This window comes from Carcharodon carcharias, chromosome 13, assembly GCF_017639515.1.
Source record: "Carcharodon carcharias isolate sCarCar2 chromosome 13, sCarCar2.pri, whole genome shotgun sequence".
Taxonomy (NCBI): domain Eukaryota; kingdom Metazoa; phylum Chordata; class Chondrichthyes; order Lamniformes; family Lamnidae; genus Carcharodon; species Carcharodon carcharias.
Genome location: NC_054479.1, coordinates 89984681 through 90009838, shown reverse-complemented (window position 1 = coordinate 90009838; position 25158 = coordinate 89984681). Strand labels below are relative to the sequence as shown.

Here is a 25158-nt window from a genome sequence, read left to right as displayed (position 1 = left end):
TGGAAAGGTTTAGGGAAGGAATTCCATAAGTTAGGGCCTTGGCAGCTAAAGGCATGACCAATATAACAGCAATTAAAATTGGGGATGTTCAAGAGGCCAGTGTTGCAGGAGCATAAATATCTTGAAGGGTTGCGGGCTAGAGGGGATATCAGAGATAGGGAGGGACAAGGACATGGAAGGATTAGAAAGCAAAGATGAGAATTTTAAAACTGAGGTGGTGCTTAACCTGGAGACAATGAAGGTCAAAGTGGGCATAACAATTCAAGGAAAAGAAGGGGAGTTCACTGCATGTGTAGGCTAATACTCATCCCTCAACTAATATTACTAAAGCTGATTACTGGTTGTTACCACATTGCTGGCGGTAGGAGCTTGCTGTGCACAAGTTAGCTGCCTGTTCTTTGATTAAAGCATATGATTACACTTGAATAGAACAAAATATGTCATTGGTTGTAAACCACATTGGAACATCCTGAGGTTTAGAGCATTCATCAAGCCTCCCATGGATGCAGAGCAAAATGCTGCTTGATCTTTTTGAACAATGTGCACCCACCGCCAACTTCAATGGAATACCCATTATCACCATGAGAATATTTTTCCATCCCCAACATCAACTATTCTGTGACTCTTTCAGTGGGAATACCAAATATTGCCAAATTTGAAGTGCTTGTAAATTTTTGGACCAGCACTATTAGCAACTGGATTTAATTCCCAAACACATTTCATGTTGGACAACATAGTCTGAGTTGACACATCCCAAAGTGAAAGGCTAGTGTCATTCAAAACCTTTTTCAAAAAATATTTACAATGCTCCCTTGTTGTAACATCGTATACCTCCCACTTTAATCAACAAGAATATGTTGAGATGTTTTAATACAAATAGACCCATCATTCAACACTACTGTCTACAATTCATTTTACAAACTATTTTTTTGTAAATATATAAATTGAACACAAAGGATAAAAGTCCACATAACAACTCTCTAGGCTGGAAGATTTTTTGAACTTCTAGATTTTGTGCACACAATTGTGCAGTATATTTAGTGATGGAATGTAGGCTTGTGGCTCCAGTCTTCCAGGATTCATAAACTCAATTATGTTTCCTAAGGATTGAGGCAGAAGCAAACTAAGAATCATCCTGAAATGCTTTCCATATATATTTATATAGCATGTAGTATATGTTAATGACCTCAGGGTACCCTAAAGTACTTCACCAGTAATTAAGCTGTTTTGAAGTGTAGTTGCTGTTACTATGTATGCTGCAAATGGGTCACTTTGCACATAAAAAGGTCCCTCAACAGCTGTGACATAAACGATTAGATAATCTATTTTAGTGGCACTGGTTGAAGGGTAAACGTTGGCAAATCCATGTGAAAGAGCAGAGAGTTTAATGGCTCACCTGAGTCTCAGTACCTTTAACAGTGCAGTATACCCACAGTACTACAGAGATGTCAGCATAGATTACATAATGAGTTTCGAATCCGCAGCCTTTTGAGTCAGACAGCTACCACGTCCAAGTCACTCTTACCGCACAATTTCAGGGTAGAAAAGCATCTTTAAAGCAGCAGTGTTACCCTCAATTTGAATAAATTATTCAAAAGTCAAATGGGAATGAATTTGAGGAAAGTACTAGGATCAGTTTGGCTCAGTTGGTAACATTCACAAGTCAGGGATTAGGTAATATAAACCATAACAAGCAACTTAATCTTGTGCAGAAAAGTAGAACCAGAGGCCATGATCTGAACAGTAAATTCAGAACTAATTAGCAGAAGTAATATTTCAGTGAGTCACTGGTCAATTTATGGAATGGACACCTTAGGGAGATGGTGGAAGCAGTTAGCATTGACTCATTCAAATACAAATTAGGTCACATTTATATCAGAAATATTTTGGGCTACTGTATTTCAGGTTATGACATGGGTTGGTGTAGCATTCTTGGGAGGAAAAAGGTGACTTTGGACCTATGGCTCCCAAGCTTTCCACCATTGAGGCTTAGCTCATGTCTGGGTCTGGTGAAGGCTATTGATTGCTATGATTATTCAACGACTCTATCATCATTGCTTTATGTGACTACTTGGATGGTAGAAGGTAAACCAGGTGGACCTCAGTACTTTTTCACTTTGTAACTAATGTCCCTGATCTAGGCTGACATTCAAATATAGTACTGACTGTCCACTGCTTTGAGAAGATCTGTACTGCAGAAGTGCTGCACTGTCAATGCCATCTATTAAATGAGACTTTTAAGTGAGGTTTTTTGTCTGCCTGTTTAGAAATTGAACAAATCCTGAAAGGATCCCTTTGAAGTAAATAACTCTTTTGGTACAATAGTTCAATTTCTGAGGAGTCGCAAATGGTACTGAACATTGTGCAATCATCAGCGAACATCCCCAATTCTGACCTTATGATGCAGCAGAAAGCACTGTTGAAACATTAACAACAGTTGGGCTGAGGACACTACCCTGATCAACTCCTGCAGTGGTGTCCTGGAGCTGAGATGATTGGTCTCCAACAACCACAACCATCTTCCTTTGTGTTAGGTATGGCTCCAACCAGAGGAGAGTTTTCCTCGATTCCTACTGACTCCAGTTTTACTAGGATTCCTTGATGTCACACAAGGTGAAATGCTGCCTGGATGTCAAGGGCATTCACTCTCACCTTTTGAATTCAGCTCCTTTGCCCATGTTAGAACGAAGGCTGTAATGAGGTGAGGAGCCAAGTGCCAAGAACCCAGACTGAGCCGGTGAGCAGGTTATTGCTGAGAAGGTACGACTTGATAACACTGTCAACGATACCACCCACCTTCCATTGACACTTTGCTGATGACTGAGTTTAGGCAGATGGGATGGTAATTTGCCAGATTGGAAGCTAGCAAATGTAACTCCGCTGTTCAAGAAAGGGAGAGAGAAAACAGGGAACTGCAGGCCAGTTAGCCTGACATCAGCCGTCAGGAAAATTCTGCAACCTCTTAAGATAGTTTTAATGATGCACTTATAAAATCATAGTATGATCAGACACAGTCAACATTTTTATGAAAGGGAAATCATGTTTGACAAACTTATTAGAGTTTTTTGTAGATGTAACTAGAGAAAGGATAGACCTATCTATTCTATAGGTAGCTAACCAATAGACATAACACAGTTGGATTTCAAAAGGCATTCAATAAGGTGCCACACAAAAGGTTAATACACAAGATAAGGGCTCATGGAGTTGTGGGTAATATATTAGCATGAATAGAGGACTAGTTAGTGGACAGGAGGCATAAAAGAGGTGTTTTCAAAGTTTGCAAGCTGCGACTAATGGAGTGCCGCAAGGATTGGTGACGGGGATGGGGCCTCAGCTACTTATAATCTATATTAACGACTTGGACGATGAGAGCAAGAGTAACTTATCGATGTATGCTGATGAAACAAAGCTGGGTGGGAATGTAAGCTGTGAGGAGGACACAACAAGGCTGCAAAGAAATGTAGAGGTTAAATGACTGAGTAACATGGTGGCAGATGGAGTATAACATAGGGAAATGTGAGGTCATGCATGTTCGTAAGAATAGAAAAGTACAATTTTTTTTTAAAAAGGCGTGAAACTTGTAAATATTGATGTTCAGAGGGACATGGGTGTACTCCTACAAGGAACGCAGTAGTGAGCATTCAGGTAAAACAAAGAATTAAGGAGGAAAATAGCATGTTAGCTTTTATTGCAAGGGGATTAAAGTACAATATTAAGGAAGTTTTGTTACAATTATATAAGGCAACAGCCAAGGTGAGGGGGAGGGGGGGTGAGTAGAGAGAGTGGTCCTGTTTATGGATTGCAGAGTTTACATGGAGCAAGAGGTTAAGGGAAGATCGGAGGGCAGTGTATTGAGCTGAGGAGATAGAACTTGATGAATTGAAATGGAGGTTGAAATCACTGCGGATGAAAAGGCATTCAGTGCAGAGACTGACAACTGCCAGAGGAAAGCGATGAAGATTGCTCTTTGAGAAAATTGGCCTGGAACTTGGATGGGTGGTACAGAATGAGGATTTTAAATGAAAATTGTGAGGGGTAGAACAAGGCGAGATGCTCAAAGAGGGAGAAGATGACATAGGAGAAGGGGGACAGAGCACGATGTAATTTGGTGATAACAATCACACCACCACAGTGACGATCCAGACAAGGCAAGTGGTGGAAGGTATAGTCAGACCGGGAGACTTCAGTTAGGGGGAAGGTGTCATCTTCCCTCAGCCATGTTTCCATCAAGGCCATGATGTTGATGCAATAATAAGCTCACTGATTACAAGGGCTTTATTTGTGAGAGAACAGACATTCTGGAGGGGATGTAGAGAGGGTCAGGAGAACTGGTCCACTGGCAGAGTCCACAGGATCAGCCCCAGCTGGTGGACTGGGCAAGGAGATTGGTGAGGGAGTAGGATGGGGCAAATGGGGCTACTGCTCGTAACGAACCAGCACCTAGTGCCTCGACTGACTCTTCAGAGGGTGCCAAGTGAGGAACGGAGAGAAGCCATAGGTTTATCAGAGTGCTGAGCCTGGCATGGTGGCAGGAGAGGAGGGAGGTTTAGGAGTGCTGAAAGGTTGGGGTAGCAATTTCCGAAGGTAGAAGGCTCGAGAGGTAAGAAGTGAAATACAAGCAACAGGGCAGCAAATCCAAGACATAGCAGTAAACAGGATATGTTAAATGATTTATCTGAAAAATTGTATAAGGGCTTTTCACATTGAAACAACAGTGTAAATCTGTGCAAACTCAGTAACATTTTGAAGGGACCGTTCCTCTATCAGCCTGGAAAGAATCAGAGATTTAAAATATTTTCCAGCAAATAAAAAACGGATGAACGGCAATTCTACTTTTTCTTTCCGAGTGAGGTAGCTGTTACTAACAAAACAGAAAGAACAATAAGGGCAAATACAACAAAGCAGAGGAGATGTCGCATCTTGGGCATGTATTTGATAAATTACTGTGCATTTTTATGGAGGAGGACAGCAATACCATATTTGCATTTGAAAGCTGAATTGATGAGAGAAACTACTGTCTTGTGTGTGTCTTTCCTGGATGCTGTCAAATACAAATGCATATCTTTAATGGCTTACGTCACCCCATACTATGAAAGCAGCCCCAAAGAATATGTAAGAGGCAACTATCCGGGTTTAAATCCAAACCAGATGATAAGAGGAGATTCCACTGACTGTAGGCTGTGTGACAAAAACAAAGCTCAGTAATCTTCCAATAGGAAAATTTCTATGTTTTATCTTTTTATATAACATGGCTTTAAAAAGAATAATATGAATTTAAAATCAACTATTTTTCTTAAATTGCTGTCAGGCAAGAAAGTAATAAACATAGCTGTCGGGAAACATTCCTTTTCTGACAGGAGGGAATGAGTGAGGTGAACCTAGTGTGTTTTTTCTAGGAAGCCTTAAATTCCCTGTTTGGACTACCAGTTTCTAGATAGAACCACAGAAACCACAGAAAAGTTACGGCACAGAAAGAGACCATTCAGTCCATCGTATCAGCACCAACTAGAAAAGATAAAAATAAAACACCAGCCACCCATTCTAATCCCACCTTACAGCAAATTTTTTGACTGGTGAACTATTTAACTGTCATGCATCACAACCAATGTACTTTTCCACACCGAACAATTTCAGTCCTTTGGATACTAATCCAATGGGATTTATGCAAAAGTCAGTGCACATTGAGGTGTGTCAGTCACTTCACAAAATGCAATTCTCCAAATAATGCTCTGATATTACTGCAACATTTGAAAACAGAATTGATCAGAGGGCATCACAAAGGGTTGCTTTTTGAAGTAGTTAAATAATTCAGTGTTTAATTATCACCTGTACAGGTGTAAGCCCTACCCACCTCATATCCATCAAATAAGAGTAAAGGAAAAAAATTACCAGTAATTTTAGGGAAAATTTCATATTATGAATGTAAAACTATAGTACAAATTCTTCCCCATTATGCAACAGGACACACAAGACTTGAATTAGTCTCTCTGTACAGCTCTCGCTCATAGATTTGCTGCTCACCTCACGCAGCGATGTGGTTTCCCGAATGAAGAACATGTTGATGATTCCAAGATATTTGGTTATTTTGGCACCAGGAATGAAGGAGAGAGGGGTCATTTCCACAACAGTGACTGTGGAGGTTGTACATGATATTGGTGAGCGATGACGTATATGGGCTTCAGCCAGAGGGCTTGCTTTATCAAGTGAAGCAACTACAATGGGTGGAAGAGAGACAGAAAAAAGTAGAATGCAATTAGTGGTGAAAGACCAATTCGTTTAGACATTTACGTGCTTTTTATCAAACTTCTTCAGAGCAGCTACAAAGTCATATATTCAGCACCTGAAGCTCAGTGATGGAGCAGGCATGAGCTACAAAGAGTATGTGGTCATGCAGAACATGCAAAAAAAAAGGCATAAACAGCTGGAATGGGAATTTATTTTAAAGAGACTGGCATTCCTTTGAAAGGCTAATTTTTTTCACCCACAAGGGAGCATTTTAATAGCGATGGCTGCATTGGCAATACCTCAATACAAAAAGAAATCAAGGAAAACATTTCTTTGCTAAAGGGAAGTTTTGATCAAGAGTGTGAAAGATGTTACTTTAGCAGAATGCACTAATTTCACAAGTTCATCTCAAGGTTAAAGTTGTCCAATGAAGGTTAACTAATTTCTGTTAAACATTCTCTGGACAAAGGTGCAGCTTTCACACTCAAATTGCGTGTGCCATTGATTTGCAATGCCATTACTGGGTAGGACAGTCCATCCTTCACCACTGGGGATCATAGGCATGTCTCAGATTATTATCACCATGATAAACTGTAACTTCCGCCTACTTGTTTTAATTGATCCACGTCTTATGGTCTGAGCTTTCTGTTTAATGAACTCTATCCAGCTGCTGCATCTGTCTGCAAAGGAACTGTAATCAACTGAGGTGGCTAAAAACACACACAAAAGAAAAAGAAAAATGGATGACGTCTATTGCCCATTGCAAAGCTCCTCTGATGAACCAATCACCACTGCATTAAAGCTCTGAAAAAGAGAACAAAGACCCTTTTCTTGGCTGAGTTAACAGCCTGGTTTACTCACCTCTTTGTGCTGCTGGAGTGACTTGCTGTAAGTTGCCAATTTCAGTAAGCCCTGAGAAAAAGATTTAATGAATAAATATTGAATAATCTTTATGCAACAACATGCCAAGGGATATAGACATCGTATACAGCATTATGCTAAGTGAGAGAGCTTTATCACTTTCTGCAAGTCATATTATGATCTTAAATCACAGTTCTCCAAATGTGAATTTTAAATTTAACCAAAGAATTAAACTGGAGGAAAAATGGATTCAAAGCAAATAACTCAATTGATTAGCTATAGGCAGTCAAGGAGAAAATTGTATATCATGTGATTCAAAATAATATGCACTTTAAGCAGCAAGTTTCAAGCTACAAGACAGGGGGTCTTGTTTATGTACTAAATGCTAAAACTGAATGAATATTCCTTTTCATTGATCATTTTATGATTTACAGACATGGGGTAACCTGGACAGATCAGTGATAAATGGCACATGTACTAGTGCTACCATTAAGTGCTACAATTTTTCCAAACTACATTCTTTCTTATATATATTTTCAAACCACATTACTGGAGTGCCACCTATTGGTAATCTCTGCTGCTTGTTTTTACACAGCATTCATATTTCCAAAGGAACATTAAATTAGTGGCGTAGTGGTAATGTCACTGCACTAATAACCCAGAGGCCCAGATTAATGTTCTGGGAACACGGGTTGAATCCCACCCTGGCAGCTGATGGAATTTGAATTCAATGAATAAATCTGGAATTAAAAAGCTAGACTAACAGTGACTATGAAACCACTGTTGATTGTCATAAACCCTAAAGGGAGGAAAATCTGCCATCCTTACCTGATCTGGCCTATATGCGACTCCAGACCCACCAGCATCGTGGTTGACTCTTAAATGTACTCTGAAATGGCCTAGCAAGCCACAAAGTTCTTTCAAAACGCTACAAAGTCTAATAAAAAAGGAATAAAACCAGAGGGACCACCTGGCATTGATTTAGACACCGGAAATGACAACGGCACACTCAGCCCCGTTGGCCCTGCAAAGTCCTCCTTACTAACATCTAGGGGTTTGTGCCAAAATTGGAAGAGCTGTCCCACAGACTTGTCAAGCAACAGCCTCACATAGTCGTCCTCATGGAATTAAACCTTCAATGTCCTAGGCAAGTCCTGACCCACCGACAGGATAAACTCACCAAAGGTGGCAGCACAGCGGTAAGGAGAGTCATCCTTGGAGGCTTCAACATTGGCTCTGGACCCCCTAAAATATCATGGCATCAGGCCAAACATGGGCAAGGAAACCTCCTGCTGGTTACCGCCTACAGTCTTCCCTCAGCTGATGAATCAGTACTCCTTCATATTGAACACTACTTGGAGGAAGCACTGAGGGTGACAAGGAGACAGAATGTACTCTTCAATGCCCCTCACCAAGAGTGGCTTGGTAGTGTCACTACTGACCAAGCTGGCCATGTCCGAAAGGACATAGCTGCTAGACTGGGCCTTTGGTAGGTGGTGAGGGAACCAACAAAAGGGAAGAGGCCTCGTCCTCATCAATCTACCCATGCATCTGCCCATGACAGTATTGGTAGATGTTACCACCACACAGTCCTTGTGGAGACAAAGTTGGGTCTTCATCTTGAGGATGACCTCCATCTTGTGTGGCACTGCCACCGTGCTGAATGGGACAAGATTTCAAACAAATCTAGCAACTCAAAACTGGGCATCCATGGAGGGCTACGGGCCATCAGCGACAGCAGAATTGTATACAACCATAACTTGGTCTATCCCCCACTCTACCATTACTATCAAGCCAGGGGATCAACCCTGGATCAATGAAGAGTGCAGGAGGGCAAATCAGGAGCAGTACCAGGCATATCCAAAAATGAGGTATCAAGCTGGTGAAGCTACAACACAGGACTATCTGCATGCCAAACAGCAGCATGCAATAGAGCTAAGTGATGTCAATAGGAATTATAGGGAAAACTCTCCACTGGTTGGAGTTATAACAAGTACAAAGGAAGATGGTTGTTGGAGGTCAATCATTTCAGTTCCAGGACATCACTGCAGGAGTTTCTCAGGGTAGTGTCCTTGGCCCAAACATCACCAGCCCATCAATGATCTCCCCTCCATTATAAGGTCAGAAGTGGGGATGTTCGCTGATGATGGTGCAATATTCAGCACCATTCACATCTCTTCAGCCACTGAAGCAGTCCATGTCGACATGCAGCCAAGACCTGGACAATATTCAGACTTGGGCTCAGAAGTGGCAAGTAACATTCGTACCACGGAAGTGCCAGGCAATGACTATCTCCAACATGAGACAATCTAATCATCGATGACATTCAATGGCATTAGCATCGCTGAATTTCCACTATCAACATCCTGGGGGTTACCATTGACCAAAAACTGAACTGGATCAGCCATATAAATATTGTGGCAACAACAGGTCAGAGGTTGGGAATTCAGCGAAGATTAACTTACCTCCTGACTGCAAAGCCTGTCCACCATCTACATGGCACAAGTCAGGATAGAATACACTCCACTTGCCTGGATGAGGGTAGCTCCAACCATACTCAAGAAGCTCAATGCCATCCAGGACAAAGCAGCCTGCTTGATTGGCACACCATCCACATTCACTCCCTCCACCACCGACACACAGTGGCAGCAGTGGGTACTATCTACAAGATGCAATGCAGAAACTCACCAAGCGTCCTTCAACAGCACCTTCCAAACATGTGAGCACTACCACCTAGAAGGACAAGGGCAGCAGAGGCATGGGAAACAGCACCATCTGCAAGTTCCCCACCAAATCACACACCATCCTGACATGGAACTATATTGCTGTTCCTTCACAGTCACTGGTTCAAAATCCTGCAGCTTCCTTCCTAACAGCACCATGAGTGTTCCTAAACACATGAACTGCCGCGGTTAAAGGCTCACCACCATCTGCTCAAGGGCAATTAAGGATGGGCAATAAATGCTGGCCGAGCGATACCCACAACCCTTGAATGAATAACAAAAATAGAAACAAAAATTCTACTACAAGTACAACAAGCAGTGATATATGCATGTATTTTCATTGATTACTAAGGCTCTCTCAATGATGCATGTGGAGAGCCCAGCTGTGCAGATTTGGATTCTTAACTCACTTTGGATGGCTAGGTAATTTCTGCAGTGAGTGTGCTATTGAAGAGTCAAACATTTCCAACATGAAGAATGAACAAATTAGATTGTGGCTCCAGGTCTTATACAGAACTATTTGATGTGCATAAATTTAGAAACTGTTCAAGGGTTGTAAGTGTGGAAAAATCTTCACATTAACCAACTCAAAAAAAGTCAGCATTCCAGACTGGTATCATGTTGGAATCAAAATTTATAACTGAATACTGCACACTCATTTACCTTAAAGCATCTTATAAAGCTACACCTGCAAGATTAAATGCATTTTTCAATAAGGCAAAGTTTTCCTTCTTCACACCAAAACACATGCCTTCTCAACGAAGGCTGCAATAGTACAATCTACAGGCATACTATGGGTGTTATCAATCCCACTATTGTTCACCATGTATTTAACTGTTGAGAGAGAAAACTTCTTCCTTTGTCTTCCTCCATTTTCCACACTGACCTGCTGGGCAAGACTCGAGAACAAATATTTATGGAGGCTAGGACTTGAACTAAAGCCTTTTAACTGGCCTTCACCATTGTAGAAACCAGCCACATCGAAGATTAGTTTGAAGTGAAATGCAGTGCTATAATATTATAGGCCTTTAACATGCATTTGGGTACCAAAAAGATCCCATTTAAATTTGTACTAAAACTCCTATGTGCAGCACACTGCCTTACCTGCAGTCTTACTAGGTGAAAAGTGTAGAGCAGACTGACTAGACTGTGATTCCATGCAGAGTTCCAAAGTAAACTGGAGTTGATCTTCGTTCTCTACGGAAGCTTTAGATCAATGATGAAACAGAAACAATAAATTAAATTCAGCAAAGATTTTTATGGAATACAAAACTATGTGAGGGATACTTTCTGCTTAGGGTACTCCCACAATGTCCATTTGAAAAAAATATCATTGAATGATACAGCACAGAAGGAATGCATTTGGCCCATTATGCCTGTGCTGGCTTTTTTGAAAGACCTGTCCAATTAGCACCACTTTCGTGTCCTTTTCACGTAGCCCTGCAAGTCTTTTTTCCTTTCAAGTGTTTACACAATTCCTTTTGAAAGTTACGACTGAATCTGCCTCCAACAGCCTATTAGGCAGTGTGTTTCAGATCATGACAACTCACTGTGCAAAAATATTTCTCCTCATCTGGTCTCTGGTCCTATTACCAATAACTTTAATCTATGTCCTGTATGTTACCAACCCTTCTGTCACTGGAAATAATTGGTTACTCTATCAAAATCCTTCATAGTTTTGAACAGCTCTATTAAATTTCCCCTTAACCTTCTCTGCTCTAAAGAGAACAATCCCTGCCTCTTCAGTCACTCCAGATAATTGAAGTTCTGCATTCTAGGTATCATTCTTGCAAATCTCCTCCACATCCTAAGCTTCCTGAAGTGGTGCCCCGAATTGGATACAGTACTCCAAGCTGAGGCCTGGCTGCATTTGTGCCTTATGCCTCTATTTATAAAGCCAAGGATCCCTTATGCTTTTCCAACAGCTTTCTCAATTTATCCTGCTATGTTCAAAGATTTGTGTACGCACAACTCCAGGTCTCTTTGATCTTATATTCCTATTAAAATTAGACCATATGACTTCTATTGTCTCTCTTTCCAAAATGCATCATTTCATGGTTCTCTGTATTAAACTGCATCTGCCTTGTGTCTACCCATTTCGCTAGTCTGTCTATGTTCTCCTGATGTCTATCATTATTCTCTTTTTTTTAATACATTTCCAAGTTTCATGTCATCTGCAAACATTGAAATAATGCCTTGTATGCCCAAGTCCAAGTCAAAAAGAGCAGTGGTCTTCACAAGGATCCTGGGAGACACCACTGTATACTTTGCGGATACTTTGAAAATTCCCTTGTCTTCCATTATATAAATACATAAATCCATTCCGTAGTAAGCAATACATTTTACATTGTGCTCAGAACACAACATCACAGCACAATGAAATGAAATGCTCTACACTAAAATGTAAGTAAAATGTTACACTACCTCAAACAAAACATTCCATAAATTTTATACAGTACACTACTGGCAGAGTTTTTCTTCCTGTGTGAATGCTCACCAACAAACCATACAGCAGAAAATTTGAGCCTCTGAAATACAGTTTGCTGCAATTGTGGAAATAAATATAGGGTAAACTAAGCAAGTTATCAGAATTCATAACACTAACTTGCAAAACTACCTAGAAGACTTGGAAATGGAAACTGATGTTATCAGTTGTACAAAGATCAGGCTAGATCTCTCTAAACTAGGTTCTTCAATGCTAAAACTCTAAGGTATGCTCCTAAACTTACCCACAAAATCAAAAATTAATAAACCTAAGAATTAGAAGGAGATCTTCATTATCTCTTCCAGAGTTTAAACAGACCCTTGGCTTCACAGGTCAACATATGCATGTGAATTACTATTTTCCAACTTTTACATGATGTGATGACACTAAATTAAAGAATACGCTTTCCAAGCAACTTTTATGGTACACTGAACACCAATATTCAGGTGTCAAAAGTTTCTGGATCATGTTGAGAAATCATTAGCATTGAATCTGGATTTTTTTTTAACCATCATGTAGGTACCAATATTATTTCTTGACCATGAAATACCTCACCTTTCAGGACGGTCTTGTCTGTGCAAACCTTAGTGATGTATTGGGCTTGGTCCTTGTCATATGTTATTGCAACAGCTGTAACTGCAACCTACAAAATTGAACTAAATGTGAGTGATAGATACAATCTATATTATGGAGGTTGGATCATTAAACACTGTTGTAAATGATGGCAGTATAGTGTCAAATGTACCTGGATTAACTCATCCTCTGGTAATGCAACGTTGAAATTCACATGACAAAGACAGCAAGGTACCATGGATCGTAGTTTAAAATACAGGGTCTGGAAAATTAGGGAAAACACTTATTTCATCAGATAGAGAAAAAAGCTATGGCATAATTTTCACATGAAGCACTTCTAAAACTGTAAAGCATCACTATACTGTTTATAGTGCCATAATTTCACCCTGTCACAGGGTAGCAATGGATTCTTGTTGCATCACCCATTAATGCCCAGCCTAGTCTGGCGAAGCCAATGATCCTCCCAGCAAACCAAAATAAACAAGTCTGCACTTGAAGAATCCCAGCATTGCCCGGAACTTTCTACTCTACGAAGTGAAAATGTGACTACTCTCCTGATTTGTGCTGAGTCAGCTCAGTACACAGTAATCCACTTCCTGCATTATGCCAAGACCTGCCCAACTTCACACACAGCCAGCCAGCACAGACCATCTCTGATCTACATTGGACTCCAACTACCATCATCACCAGCTCAAAGAAGCATTGAAACCAGCAAATTGGGAGGATTACAGCGAGGCACTGGAACAAAGTGTTATAACGATACTAGCCCAAAATATTCCCACAGAGCTGGAGTAAGTTTGCTTCTACAAAGCCTTCTATGAAGCAGCCACCAGAACCATTCCAAGGGGATACTGTCCTGTGTATATACCTTTCGCTGCTCTAACAATATGTTCTCCAGTGACCCAGACATGGCAAACCATCTGAAGAAGTCATATTAGACTCAAAATGTTAACTCTGTTTCTCTCTCCACAGATGCTGCCAGACCTGCTGAGTTTTTCTAGTATTTTCTGTTTTTATTTCAGATTTCCAGCATCTGCAGTATTTTATTTGTATCCGCTGTGCCAGATGAGAAGAGGCAACAAAGAAACTGGACTTCACTCGCTCAAGTTGGAAATGTCGGAGAGTCCTACGCCACCTCGGAGCAGCTCAGCAAACATTAACGCCAAGTTCTGCAAATGCCAATTAGGTAGCAGGCCATCTCCTTCACAAGGGAAAAGCATCGCTAGAAGGAGAGTGAAGAATCAAATCCGGGTCATGTGGAGATCCTTCCACAAGCAGCACAATTCTGGATTGGAGTTGTGCTGCCACCACTCTGGAATTGGATGAAGTACTACAAACCATCAAGCTGGGTACTGCTGCTGGTTATGGCAACAACCCCCGTGTGTTCCTAAAATACCTTAGCCTATGGGCCCGTTCCTGGTTGGCCCAATTCTTTACAAGGGTCATTTGCGAGGGAAGGCAGCAAAAATCCTGGTGTATATCTAAAGTCATTGGCGCATGACCCGCAGGCCTTCCTGTCACTTTCAACACACCAACCTGCTCTCATGCCCACATGTCCATCCTTGGCCTGCTGCAATGTTCCAGTGAAGCTCAACGCAAACTGGAGGAACAGCACCTCATTTTCCAATTAGGTACTTTACAGCCTTCCGGACTTAACATTGAGTTCAACAACTTCAGATCATGAACTCTCTCCTCCATCCTCACCCCTTTTTGATCCCCTTTTTTCAAATATTTATTTTTAAATTTTTATATATACATTTTTCCCACCTATTTTTATTATTATTTTTAAAATTTATTTCCATTCATTGTCTTATCCTCACCTTTTAGTCTATTTTGATCTTTTCTCCCACACCATCCCCTCCAGGGATATCTGTCACTTGCTCATCCTACTTTCTATTCTTAATATCGCCATTAGCATCTCCTTCAGCCAGTATCACCACCATCAACATCCCTTCGACCTTTTGTTTATGACATCTTTTGCACTTTCTCCTTTGCCTCCGCCTATCACTGGCCCTCTAACCAGCTTCGTTTGTCCAAATCCCCCATCCCCCCCCAAACAGTATATATTTCACCACATTTTTACTTCTCTTTAGTTCTGAAGAAGTCATACAGACTCGAAATGTTAACTCTGTCTTTTTCTCCACAGATGCTGTCAGACCTGCTGAGTTTTTCCAGCAATCTTTGTCTTTGCTTCGCATTAACCACTTCAACTAAAAACAACTTTCAAAGGAATCTCAAAATGGAGCAATTTTCCTTGACCTCACCGCAGTATGAGACAGTCTGGCACATTGGCCTATTCGTCAAAATAACAAGACTTTGCCCCTCTGGGCTACTGATGTCATTACTACTCTGGGACAGATGGTTAAGGGTGCATATGGGTGACAAGGCTAACACCTGTAGGAAACAGACGAACGGGCTCTGAAGAGTCATACAGACTCGAAACATTAACTCTGTTTCTCTACAGATGCTGCCAGACCTGCTGAGCTTTTCCAACGTTTTCTGTTTTTATTTCAGATTTCCAGAATTCGCAGTATTTTGCTTTTATTATATAGAGGAATGGGCTACCCCAGGGGTCAGTCCTAACCCTGTTCAACTTGTACTCCAAAAATCTACCCCCCAACTCGGGCCTGGACGTTCATCTATGCAGATGGACATCCACTGTGGCATACAGGCTCAGATTTTCCCAGAGCTGGAAGACGCACTAAAAAAGATATTGCTGACTAGTGTAAGGCATGGTGTCTACAGCTGAGCACCAGTAAAACCGCCTCTAGCACATTGCACCCTCATAATGCTGGGGCTATGAGGGGACTGAACATCACCCTGGATGGCATGATCACCAGCCTGTTTATCTAAATGTTACCCTTGATAGAACCCTCACATACACATAGCAAAAATTAAAACCCGCAATAACTTCACTAAACTGGCCGGTACCTCATGGAGATCGCAGGTCAAGACCCTAAGGACTTCTGCTCTTGACATTATGTAGTCAACTGCAGAATACTGCACCTCAGTATGGTACCAATCTGCTCAAACCAAAATTATCTATGTGCAACTCAACAATGCGCATCATCACAGGTACTCTTCAACTAACTCACCGCCCCTGGCTCCCAGTTCTAGGTAAGGGCGGCAGATTTCCTTCCCTAAAGGACATTAGTGAACCAGGTGGGTTTTTGCAACAATCAATGATAGTTTGAGACTAGTTTTTAATTCCAGGTTTTATTAATTGAATTTAAATTCAATCAGCTGCCTTGGTAGGATTTGAATCTGTGTCCCCTGAACATTAGCCTGGACCTCTGAATTACCAGTCCAGTGACATTACCACAAAGGCACTGTCTCCCCCAGTGTGACCAAAGGGAAATTTTCCAGAATACGTTTTTCCCTTATTGGCCTTCGGTCTTTTTCTGAATCCTCCTTGAAATTACATGGCTGTGGGAATGGTGACATGGTGGGGGAGTGAGGAAGCTGTTTAGTCATGATGCTCCAGCCATCATGATGCGGGGCAGGCTTGATGGACTAGCTGGTCAATTTCATATGTTCAAATGAAAGACGACTTGGAAATGAAGAATGTTTATATTCGAAAAGTTCTTGCAAACATATTCAATTTCATTAAGTTTGTCCTTTTGTGACACGGTATTTTGTAACTCCAGACCCACATCAATGTAGTTGACTCTTAACTGCTCACTGTAATGGCCTAGCAAACCACTCAGTTCAAAGGAAATTAGGGATGGGCAACAAATGCTGGCCTTGCTAGCGACGCCCACATGCCTTGGAAGAACTAAAAAAGAACCCACCGCTCCCAAATCACTCGGGCAATCAAAAGCAATCCAGGAGATTACATGGACCAAGTGTTGTATTTTCTTTCTGCACTTAGAAATCCATAATTTTAATAGTTTAGTTACAAAGGATTTCTGAACTGAATACTATTTATCCATCCTCCAGCATATCAGAGCTTTTAAAATTCTAAATTAAAACAAAAAAGACCCAACGTTACTACAATTTGGAAGAGAAATTCTGCAACAACTTCCTTAACGACTCGAAATGCAAATTAATGCAAGACCTTGCATTTATACAGCATCTTTAATGGAGATAAATATTCCATAGAACTTCACTGAGGGCACAAGCTGACAAATAGGGACCTTGAGGCCAAAGGAAGGGATTTTAGCAGGAGAGATTAAAGGCTTGGACAAAAAGGTAAATTTTAAGGAAGGTCTTATAAGAACATGAGAGAGGTGCAGTGACTTGGAAAGAGCATTTCGGAACTTGGGCTGAAGACAGGAGCCACCAATAGTGGGGAGAAGGGAGGGAGGAATGGAAAGTTCAGAGAGAATTGTAGAGCTAAAGAAGGTTACAGAGATAGCAAGGGGTATCTACGATCTAAATAGCAAGAAAACAGTTATCAGTGTTTGTTTTGCCCTCACATCTCGTGAAAAATGCCCCAAAGTGTTTCAATATGTTAAGAAGCTGCACAGAAATAAGTTGTAATTAATGTTGTTCAGTTGTTTTCCCCACATTATTTCCAGCTTCTTACCTTCAGTAGATTTTCACAAAGATCACTAAAAGCTTTATTAAGCCCATGTGATGTGAGACTAGCGACATTGTTTAGCCGGAACACTCTCACTGAAGTGAACATCTAAAAAGGAAAAGGAGAGGGGAAAGCACAAGTTAGTCATGGTAACAGGCACATTCAATTGGGGTTATAATTATAAGTGTTAATTGTTCAGGCTGTGGCATGTAATTTTGTAAATAACCCATTCGAATGATCATTGAGTTCATAAGTGCTGCACCCTCAAACTTCACCGCTTGAAAATGCACTCCTGAAATGGACTACTCATTCCTTCAGACTACTTGAAAGAATCAATTGTGAAAAAATACAATATTGAATGTCTATTTTTAAACACAAGAATTTAACAAGTGCTGGTGGAATTACAAAACTAGCATTGCAGCTACAAATAGATCTTATTTCTGCCACACTTTCAAAACAAAAAAAGACATGAAGCAAAACATAAAATGTCAGCATTGCATGTGGGGGTAGTGGGGGGCTATAAAATTCTGATTTATTTCAACAGTTCCAGCACTGCACCGTGTGCAGATAAATGGCCTGCTTGTGTCTTTTCATTGCTTAAATGCGCAGCATTGTTTATTTCAAACAAACAATAATCTAGTTATCAAAAGAAAATGACTTCAAGTGGCATAATACAAGAGAACCAATCCTGGATTCGCAACATTTCTGTTTGCATGCTGCCTTGTACGTTCCATGAGTTTACTGCAACTTCAAAATATTTCAATGCCAAGTTCAGCAATGCCATACTTATTGGTTTAAAAGCATATATTTTTTCTTATTCAGGAATGTACAGTCAAGCAGGATATAAGCAACTAAGTGAGCCCAAGCAGTTAAGTGGTGTTAGAGAAACCTACACAGTTTGTTTAACTGGGATGAGGGTATTTGAACTATAAAGAGCTGAGACTAGTCTTAAATAGGAAGGGAAATAAAGATATGGGGCAGCATATTGTGGGGGTGGGGTGGGTGGGCTGCTCACCACCCCCTTCAGAAGCAAAGTCGGCATGGAGCCATCTCGCTCCACACCAGCCCACCCCACAGCCATAATACATTGCAGGCCGGCTAAATAGCCTGCCAGTGGGACTTCTGCCCCTCAATGGGGAAGAAGTCATGGCCGCTGGAGCTGCCAGCTAATTGGATTGTTAACAAACTAAATTGGCCTTAGATTATTTATTTAAGTATGCCGTATTACAGGGGTGAGCTCAGGGGTGGGCTGGCACCCACCCGATTTTACATGCCTACCTCCGAAAACATGCCCGGCAGAGGCACATAAAATCCAGCCCAAGACAACAGATTAAACTCAGTCATCAGGCAGTCAGCCAGAGTAAAATCATCACTGATGCATTGTTAAAATGAAAAATCCTGGTGCAGTATTAACTTCTAAAAAATCCACGCACAGCATGCTGTATACAGACCACTTAGCTGGATTTAGCTGGTTACCCATCACTCAAATGCATAAAAACATACAAACTGCTGTCAAAAATTTCTTTCCCAGCTATATGTTACTCTGTGTTGGCTTTTATTTACCTCCCTACTATCTCACGCCAAGAGAATGCAAAATAGTTTGCTAACCAAGCATTCTTCAAATGCAATGGTCTATACATAAACCCTTCAAGGATTAATAGCTGACTATTCCCATTATTGTACCTGCACTTGCTTAATTAAAACAAAAAGACCATTCGTGTCTTAAAGCCTCACTCTTTGCATTTTAATATGTCGTATGCCAATAATTTTAACATTCAAGATATCCCTCCTACTCTGTGCACTAGAGTTTTTAAAAAAATGATAATTTAATGTAACCGACCTAAGGTAAGCACCATCAGAATTGCCATTTTTTTGTGTCAAAATGTCAGTCCGAACACAGCTCAGTTTCCATGTACAAATAAAGATGCAATCAGCTAAATGGAGAATGTGGCACAAGAAGGGAACTGCACACAGCAAAACAGGAGCTTTGGCCAAATTAAGAACCATGGTGCAGATACAGAATTTCCAAGTGCAGGTTGAGCCTCACTTGAAAAAGAACTGCCTTCTCTGCGGAAAGTAATCTAGCCTTTTCTTTTGTTCAACCGTTCTGCTTCCACGTACAAATGAATTGGGTCAAAGCCAAGCAGCAAACCAGGGTGGGATCTCCCGAGACTAAATGTAAATTGCCAGTCCGAGACTCATCATCAGCTATCACATTAAAACGGCAATAGTTCATCAAAACATGCACATCTCTGCATTTTGCAGACAGTGCCTGAAGGAAGCCACTGGCACCCATATCATGAGCATACTGCAATGGGCAGCAAACAACCTAACTTCACAATTCCACTTTAGGTGACTTTAATCTACATAGACTGGGCAAACCAAATGTGCTTGGGCCCTAGCTATTCACAATATATATCAATGATTTGTATGAGGGAACCAAATGCAATATTTCCAAGTTTGCTGACCACATGAAACCTGGAGGAATGTGAGTGGTGAGGAGGATGTTAAGGAGCTTCAAGGCGATTTAGACAGGTTGAGTGAGTGGGCAAATACATGGCAGATGCAGTATAATGTGGATAAGTATGAAGTTATCCACATTGGTCGAAAAAACAGAATGATAGTATTATTTAAATGATGATAGATTTGGAAACATTGATGTACAAAGGGACCCGGGTGTCCTTGTACATCAATCACTGTAAGCAAGTGTGCAGCAAGCAGTTAAGGAGGCAAATAGCACATTGGACTTCATTGCGAGAGGACCCAAGTCCAGGAGCAAGGATGTCTTACTGCAGCTGTACAGGGCCTTGGTGAGACCATACCTGGACTAGTGTATGCAGTTTTGATCTACTTACCTAATAAAAGGATATACTTGTCAGAGAGGGAGTGCAACAAAGGTTCACCAGACTCATTCCTGGGGTGGCAAGTTTGTTGTACGAGAAGAGATTGAGTTGACTAGGCCTGTATTCACTAGAGTTTAGAAGAATGAGGGGGGATTTCATTGAAACGTATGAAATTCTGACAGGGCTCGATAGACTGGATGCAGGGATGATGTTTCCTCTGGCTGGGACAGGGGGTGCGTCTTGAACAAGGGGTCCTAGTCCTAAATGGCCTACCCCGTATCCTGAGACTGAGATGAGGAGAAACTTCTTCACTCGGAGGGTGGTGGACCTGTGGAATTATCTACCACAGAAGGCTCTGCATGCCGAGTCATTGAATATATTTAAGAAGGAAATAGATTTCTAGACTCTAAAGGCGTCAAGGGATATCGGGGTAGAACGGGAGTGTGGCGTTGAGATAGAGGATCAGCCATGATCACAATTGAATGGTGCAGCAGGCTCAAAGGGCCAAATGACCTACTCCTGCTCCTATTTTCTATGTTTCTATGTTGACTTTGTTTTACAAACGCTACACAAGCTTACCTGTAAATCAGACGTCCAATTGTTGATGCCTGGCATAACCTCTGTATTACAACTGTAAAAGCCTGTCAACATCAAATAAATTACATAAACCATGAGTCAGGAACGCCAAGTACAAAATCTAATTAACAGAGAGCCCAGCTCAGCAGAGACAGATAATTTCCATGCATATAACTGGGACACTCAGCTGATCTGTCCATGTTGTATAAAAAATATTAGGAAATGAAATTGCAAAGAAATTAGAAAACAATAAAGAGAAGTTTTTGTTTTAAAATATGTTACATAATCTGTTACATTAGTATCTTCCTGTGGGCTTACCTGCTGGTGTGGGAGCATCAGTCAACAATGAGTGAATATCTTCAACAGCATCAGCATCATCAATCTGAAATACAGAGCAATGTTATTGTGGCCTTGACCTGGTTCAGTGGAATATAGCAGCATTATTAAAAACCTAATCTGGGCCAGTGGAATACCAACACCACATTTTCAACCCCTCCAACTATCTCTAAATTATGAGACTGCCTGTCCTACATCTAGTTATTGGGCGAGCCAAAATTTTCTCCAATTAATTATTGGGAAGACCAAAATCATTCTTTTTGGACCCGCTAAAACTCCACTCTCGACCCCAGACTCCCTTGCTCTGCCTACAAATGTCTGAGATTGAACCAGACTGTCCACATTCTTGGCGACACTTCTGACACCAAGATGAGCTTTCGATTACATATCCACATCAACAATAAGAATGCCTTCTTTCACCTCTGTAACATTGTGAATCCTCCACCCCGCCTCAGCTTATCTGCTGCTGAAGCCCTCCTTCATGCTTTTGTTACCTCTAAACTTGACTATTCAATGCACTCCTGGCTAGCCCCCACATTCTACCCTTCTTAAGTTTGAAGTTATCTAAATCTTTGTTACTGTGTCCTAACTTGTACCAAGTTCTGTTCACCTAGCACCATGCTCACTAAACTATATTGACTCCTGATCAAGCCATGCCTCGATTTTAAAATTCATATCCTTGTTTTCAAATCCCTCAATGGTTTCACCCCTCCTTACCTTTGTAACCTCCTCCAACCCCACAACCATTTGAGATATTCATGCTCCTTTAATTCTGGCCTCATGACATCCCCGATTTTAATAATTTCACCTCTGGATCGTGCCTTCAGCTGCCATGGCACTTAGCCCTGGAATTGCCCCCCTAAACCTCTCGGCCTCTCTACCACTCTTTCCTCCTTCAGAGCACTACATAAACAGACTGTTAAAGTTGGGAATTTGTTGCTGATTTTTATTCTTTTGTTTTATCTTCAGTAGCTAGTGAGTGCTTTCCTTTTGTTTCCAAACTAGAAGACTATAACTTAGTCACTTGGTAGTGCAGAAATTGAATATCGCTAAAAAGTGAGGCATGTTGCCAAAGTTTTTGAGCTCAAGACAAAAAACTTTGGCAACGTGCCTCGCTTTTCAGCAATAGACTGTAACTTGCTATCACTTTACTAAATTAGCAACTATAATCAAATAAATAAATAAGTTTAGACAGGCATTGCAGGGCAGGTGGCACACCGTCACTATAACATGAGAGAGCTTGCGGAGAACATAACGATCGCATACAACCATACCTGCAGTTAGTATCTGCAAGTCAAGCAATTTCGGCTCAGAATTGTTGAACTGGAATCTGAGCTGTAGACAATTGGGATTCATGAGGGAGGGAACGATTTATGAGGTACTTGCTATATGTGTGGATGAAAGCAAGGACTACTGGGTGGATGAGCAAACTGACCATGGTACCATGGTCCAGGAAGCAATTCAAATAAGGGAAACAAAAAGGAATGTGGTAGTGATAGGGGACAGTAAAGCCAGGGGGATATATTCTTTCTGTTCTCTGCAGCCATGACCGGGAGTTCTGAAGGGTGTGATTCCTGCCTAATGCCAAGGTTAAAGCCATCACCTTGTGACTGAAGATAAAATTAGATTGGAAAGGAGAGGATCCAAATACTTTGCTCACGGAAGAACCAGGAGTCATGTTCTGATAAGAGCACATAAAGAGTTCGGGTCCAAATTAAAACACAGACTTCAAAGGTAATAATCTCTGGATTGTTACCTGAGTTACCAGCCAATTGGCACAGAGTCAAGCAGATTAGAGAATTAAACACATGGCTGAATGAGGTGTAGGAAGAAGGGATTTTGATTCATGTGAAATGGGTGTCAGTGCTGATGAAAAGGAGAGCTGTTCGTTGGTATATGCTCCACTTAAGCCAGGCTGGAATCAAGTGCCCTTGCGAATTATATAACTAGGGCTATGAAAAAAGTTTTAAATCAAAAGAGAGAGGTGGACAAGTCAGGTGAAGGGAGATTTAAAAATCTGAAGGGAAAGATTGAGTCAACAGAGCAGTGTAGCAAATGGGGAGATGGTGGTTTAGTGTTAATGTCATTGGTAGTAATCTAGAAGTCTAGGCTAATGCTCTGGGGACACGGGTTCAAATCCCACTACAGCAGCTGATGTAATTTAAATTTAATTAATAAAATCTGGAATTGAAAGCTGGTCTTAGTGACGGTAACCATGAAATTATCATTGTAATTATCGTCAGAAAAACCCTTCTGGTTCACTAATGTCCTTCAGGGAAGGAAATATACTGTCCGTACCTGGTCTGGCCTACAAGTGACTCCAGGCTCACAGCAATGTGGCTGACTCACAACTGCTGTCAAGGGCAATTAGGGATGGGCACCAAATGATGGCCTTGCCAATGATGTCCACATCCCAAGAATGAGAAGAATAGGATAAAGACATGCAGAGTGGGACATGAAGGGACAAAGAGTTTGATGGTAATAGTGTCTCAGTGAATAAAGTCCTTACAAAGAACAGTAATAAAAATATCAAGACTCTACCTGAATGCACAAAGCATTCATGATAAGATAGATGAATTAGCTGCACAAATAAAGGTAACTGATTTAAATCTAATCACCATTATGGAGATACAGTAACAAGGTGGCCAAAATCAGGAAATAAATATTCCAGGGCATACAACATTTCAAAAAGGCAGGCAGAATCAAAAAGGAGGAGGGGTAGCCCTGATTGTAAAGGATGACATGAGGACATAGTAAGAAAGAATCTTAGGCTCAGATGATCAGGAAATAGAATCAGTATGTGTAGAGATTAGGAATAACAATGGGCAATGACAAGAACATCTGTGCTGACTGTGGGTAGACTCTTAGTCTCCAAATCTTGTAGGGAGGTGTTAGGAATCTCAGGTTTTGTAAATGCTAATTCTTTAATATTTAATCTATTTAATTCAAAGATAGAATGGAGTTGTGGGGTCTAGATGCTAGCTAATTAGCCTTTCTACATGGATACATGGCTCATGTGATTCACATTGCCATGGAAAGGGAAGGAATCTGCAATGTAACCCTAACAGTGAAAGTCATTTTGGGGATAAGAAGTTACTTGGTTGGGAAAGTAAAAAGGCCATCGGGAGCAGAGAATCGCTTTGGACTGATTCTGGGAGAAGTATCCATTCACTTAAGGGACAACGCAATGTTTAACCACAGCAGAAGATTTTCAGTTATTTTGAAAGTTAACTGGGGAAATTTTTCAGTAGTATAAAGTATAAGTTGCCTACTTAAGTATAAGTGGTTAGTTATGTTATTTTTAATTTGTTTGTTACAGTAAAAGTCTTAAAACTTAAAATCTTGTCATGTGATCTTTCCAGGCTGTCACGGGAAATTCAAGTACCTTTTTTAAAGTTATTGGTCTCTATGCGGCTCGCAACAAATTTAATCAGATGCCACAAGATAAGTGCTCATGGAGTCGAGGGTAATACATTAGCATGGATAGACGATCGGTTAATGGACAGGAAGCAGAGAATGGAGATAAACAGGCATTTTCAAATTGGCAGTTTGCAATTAGCGGAGCGCTGCAAGGATCACTTGCTGGGACCTCAACTATTTACAATCTATATTAATGACTTGGATGAAGAGACTAAGAGCAATATATTTATATTTGCTGATGATACAAAGTTACAAGCTGTGAGGAGAACACAAAGTGGCTGCAAAGAGATAGACAGGCTAAATGAGTGGGCAACAGGGTGGCAGATGAAGTATAATACTCCATGGGGAAGTGTGAGATTATTCATTTTAGTTATAAGAACAGAAAAGCAGAATATTTCTTAAAAGGCATGAAACTTGTAAATGTTGATGTTCAGGGAGACAGTGGTGTACTCGCAAAAAGAATAGTTAGCATGCAGGTACAGCAAGCAAGGGGATTGGAGTGCAAGAATAAGAAAGTCTTGCTACAATTGTACAGGACTTTAGTGAGACTACACCTGGATTACGGTGAGCTCTTTTAGTTTTCATATCTAAGGA

At 40.9% G+C, this 25158-nt stretch overlaps 1 protein-coding gene across 7 annotated transcripts in view; it reads right to left on the bottom strand.

The window, feature by feature from the left end:
* Positions 1 to 25158, bottom strand: part of c2cd5 (C2 calcium dependent domain containing 5) — a 104037-nt gene that overhangs the window by 5619 nt on the left and 73260 nt on the right. For 6 of the 7 annotated variants that reach the window (XM_041202206.1, XM_041202200.1, XM_041202201.1 and 3 more), the window contains 9 exons: positions 21127 to 21190; positions 20812 to 20873; positions 17396 to 17497; positions 13040 to 13129; positions 12850 to 12937; positions 10914 to 11015; positions 7087 to 7137; positions 6834 to 6935; positions 6022 to 6212 (listed from right to left, as the gene is read on the bottom strand). In XM_041202206.1, coding sequence (XP_041058140.1) covers positions 6022 to 6212; positions 6834 to 6935; positions 7087 to 7137; positions 10914 to 11015; positions 12850 to 12937; positions 13040 to 13129; positions 17396 to 17497; positions 20812 to 20873; positions 21127 to 21190 — 852 coding nt within the window. The remainder of the gene's footprint in view (positions 1 to 6021; positions 6213 to 6833; positions 6936 to 7086; positions 7138 to 10913; positions 11016 to 12849; positions 12938 to 13039; positions 13130 to 17395; positions 17498 to 20811; positions 20874 to 21126; positions 21191 to 25158) is intronic. The other variant, XM_041202202.1, reaches the window with a different exon arrangement.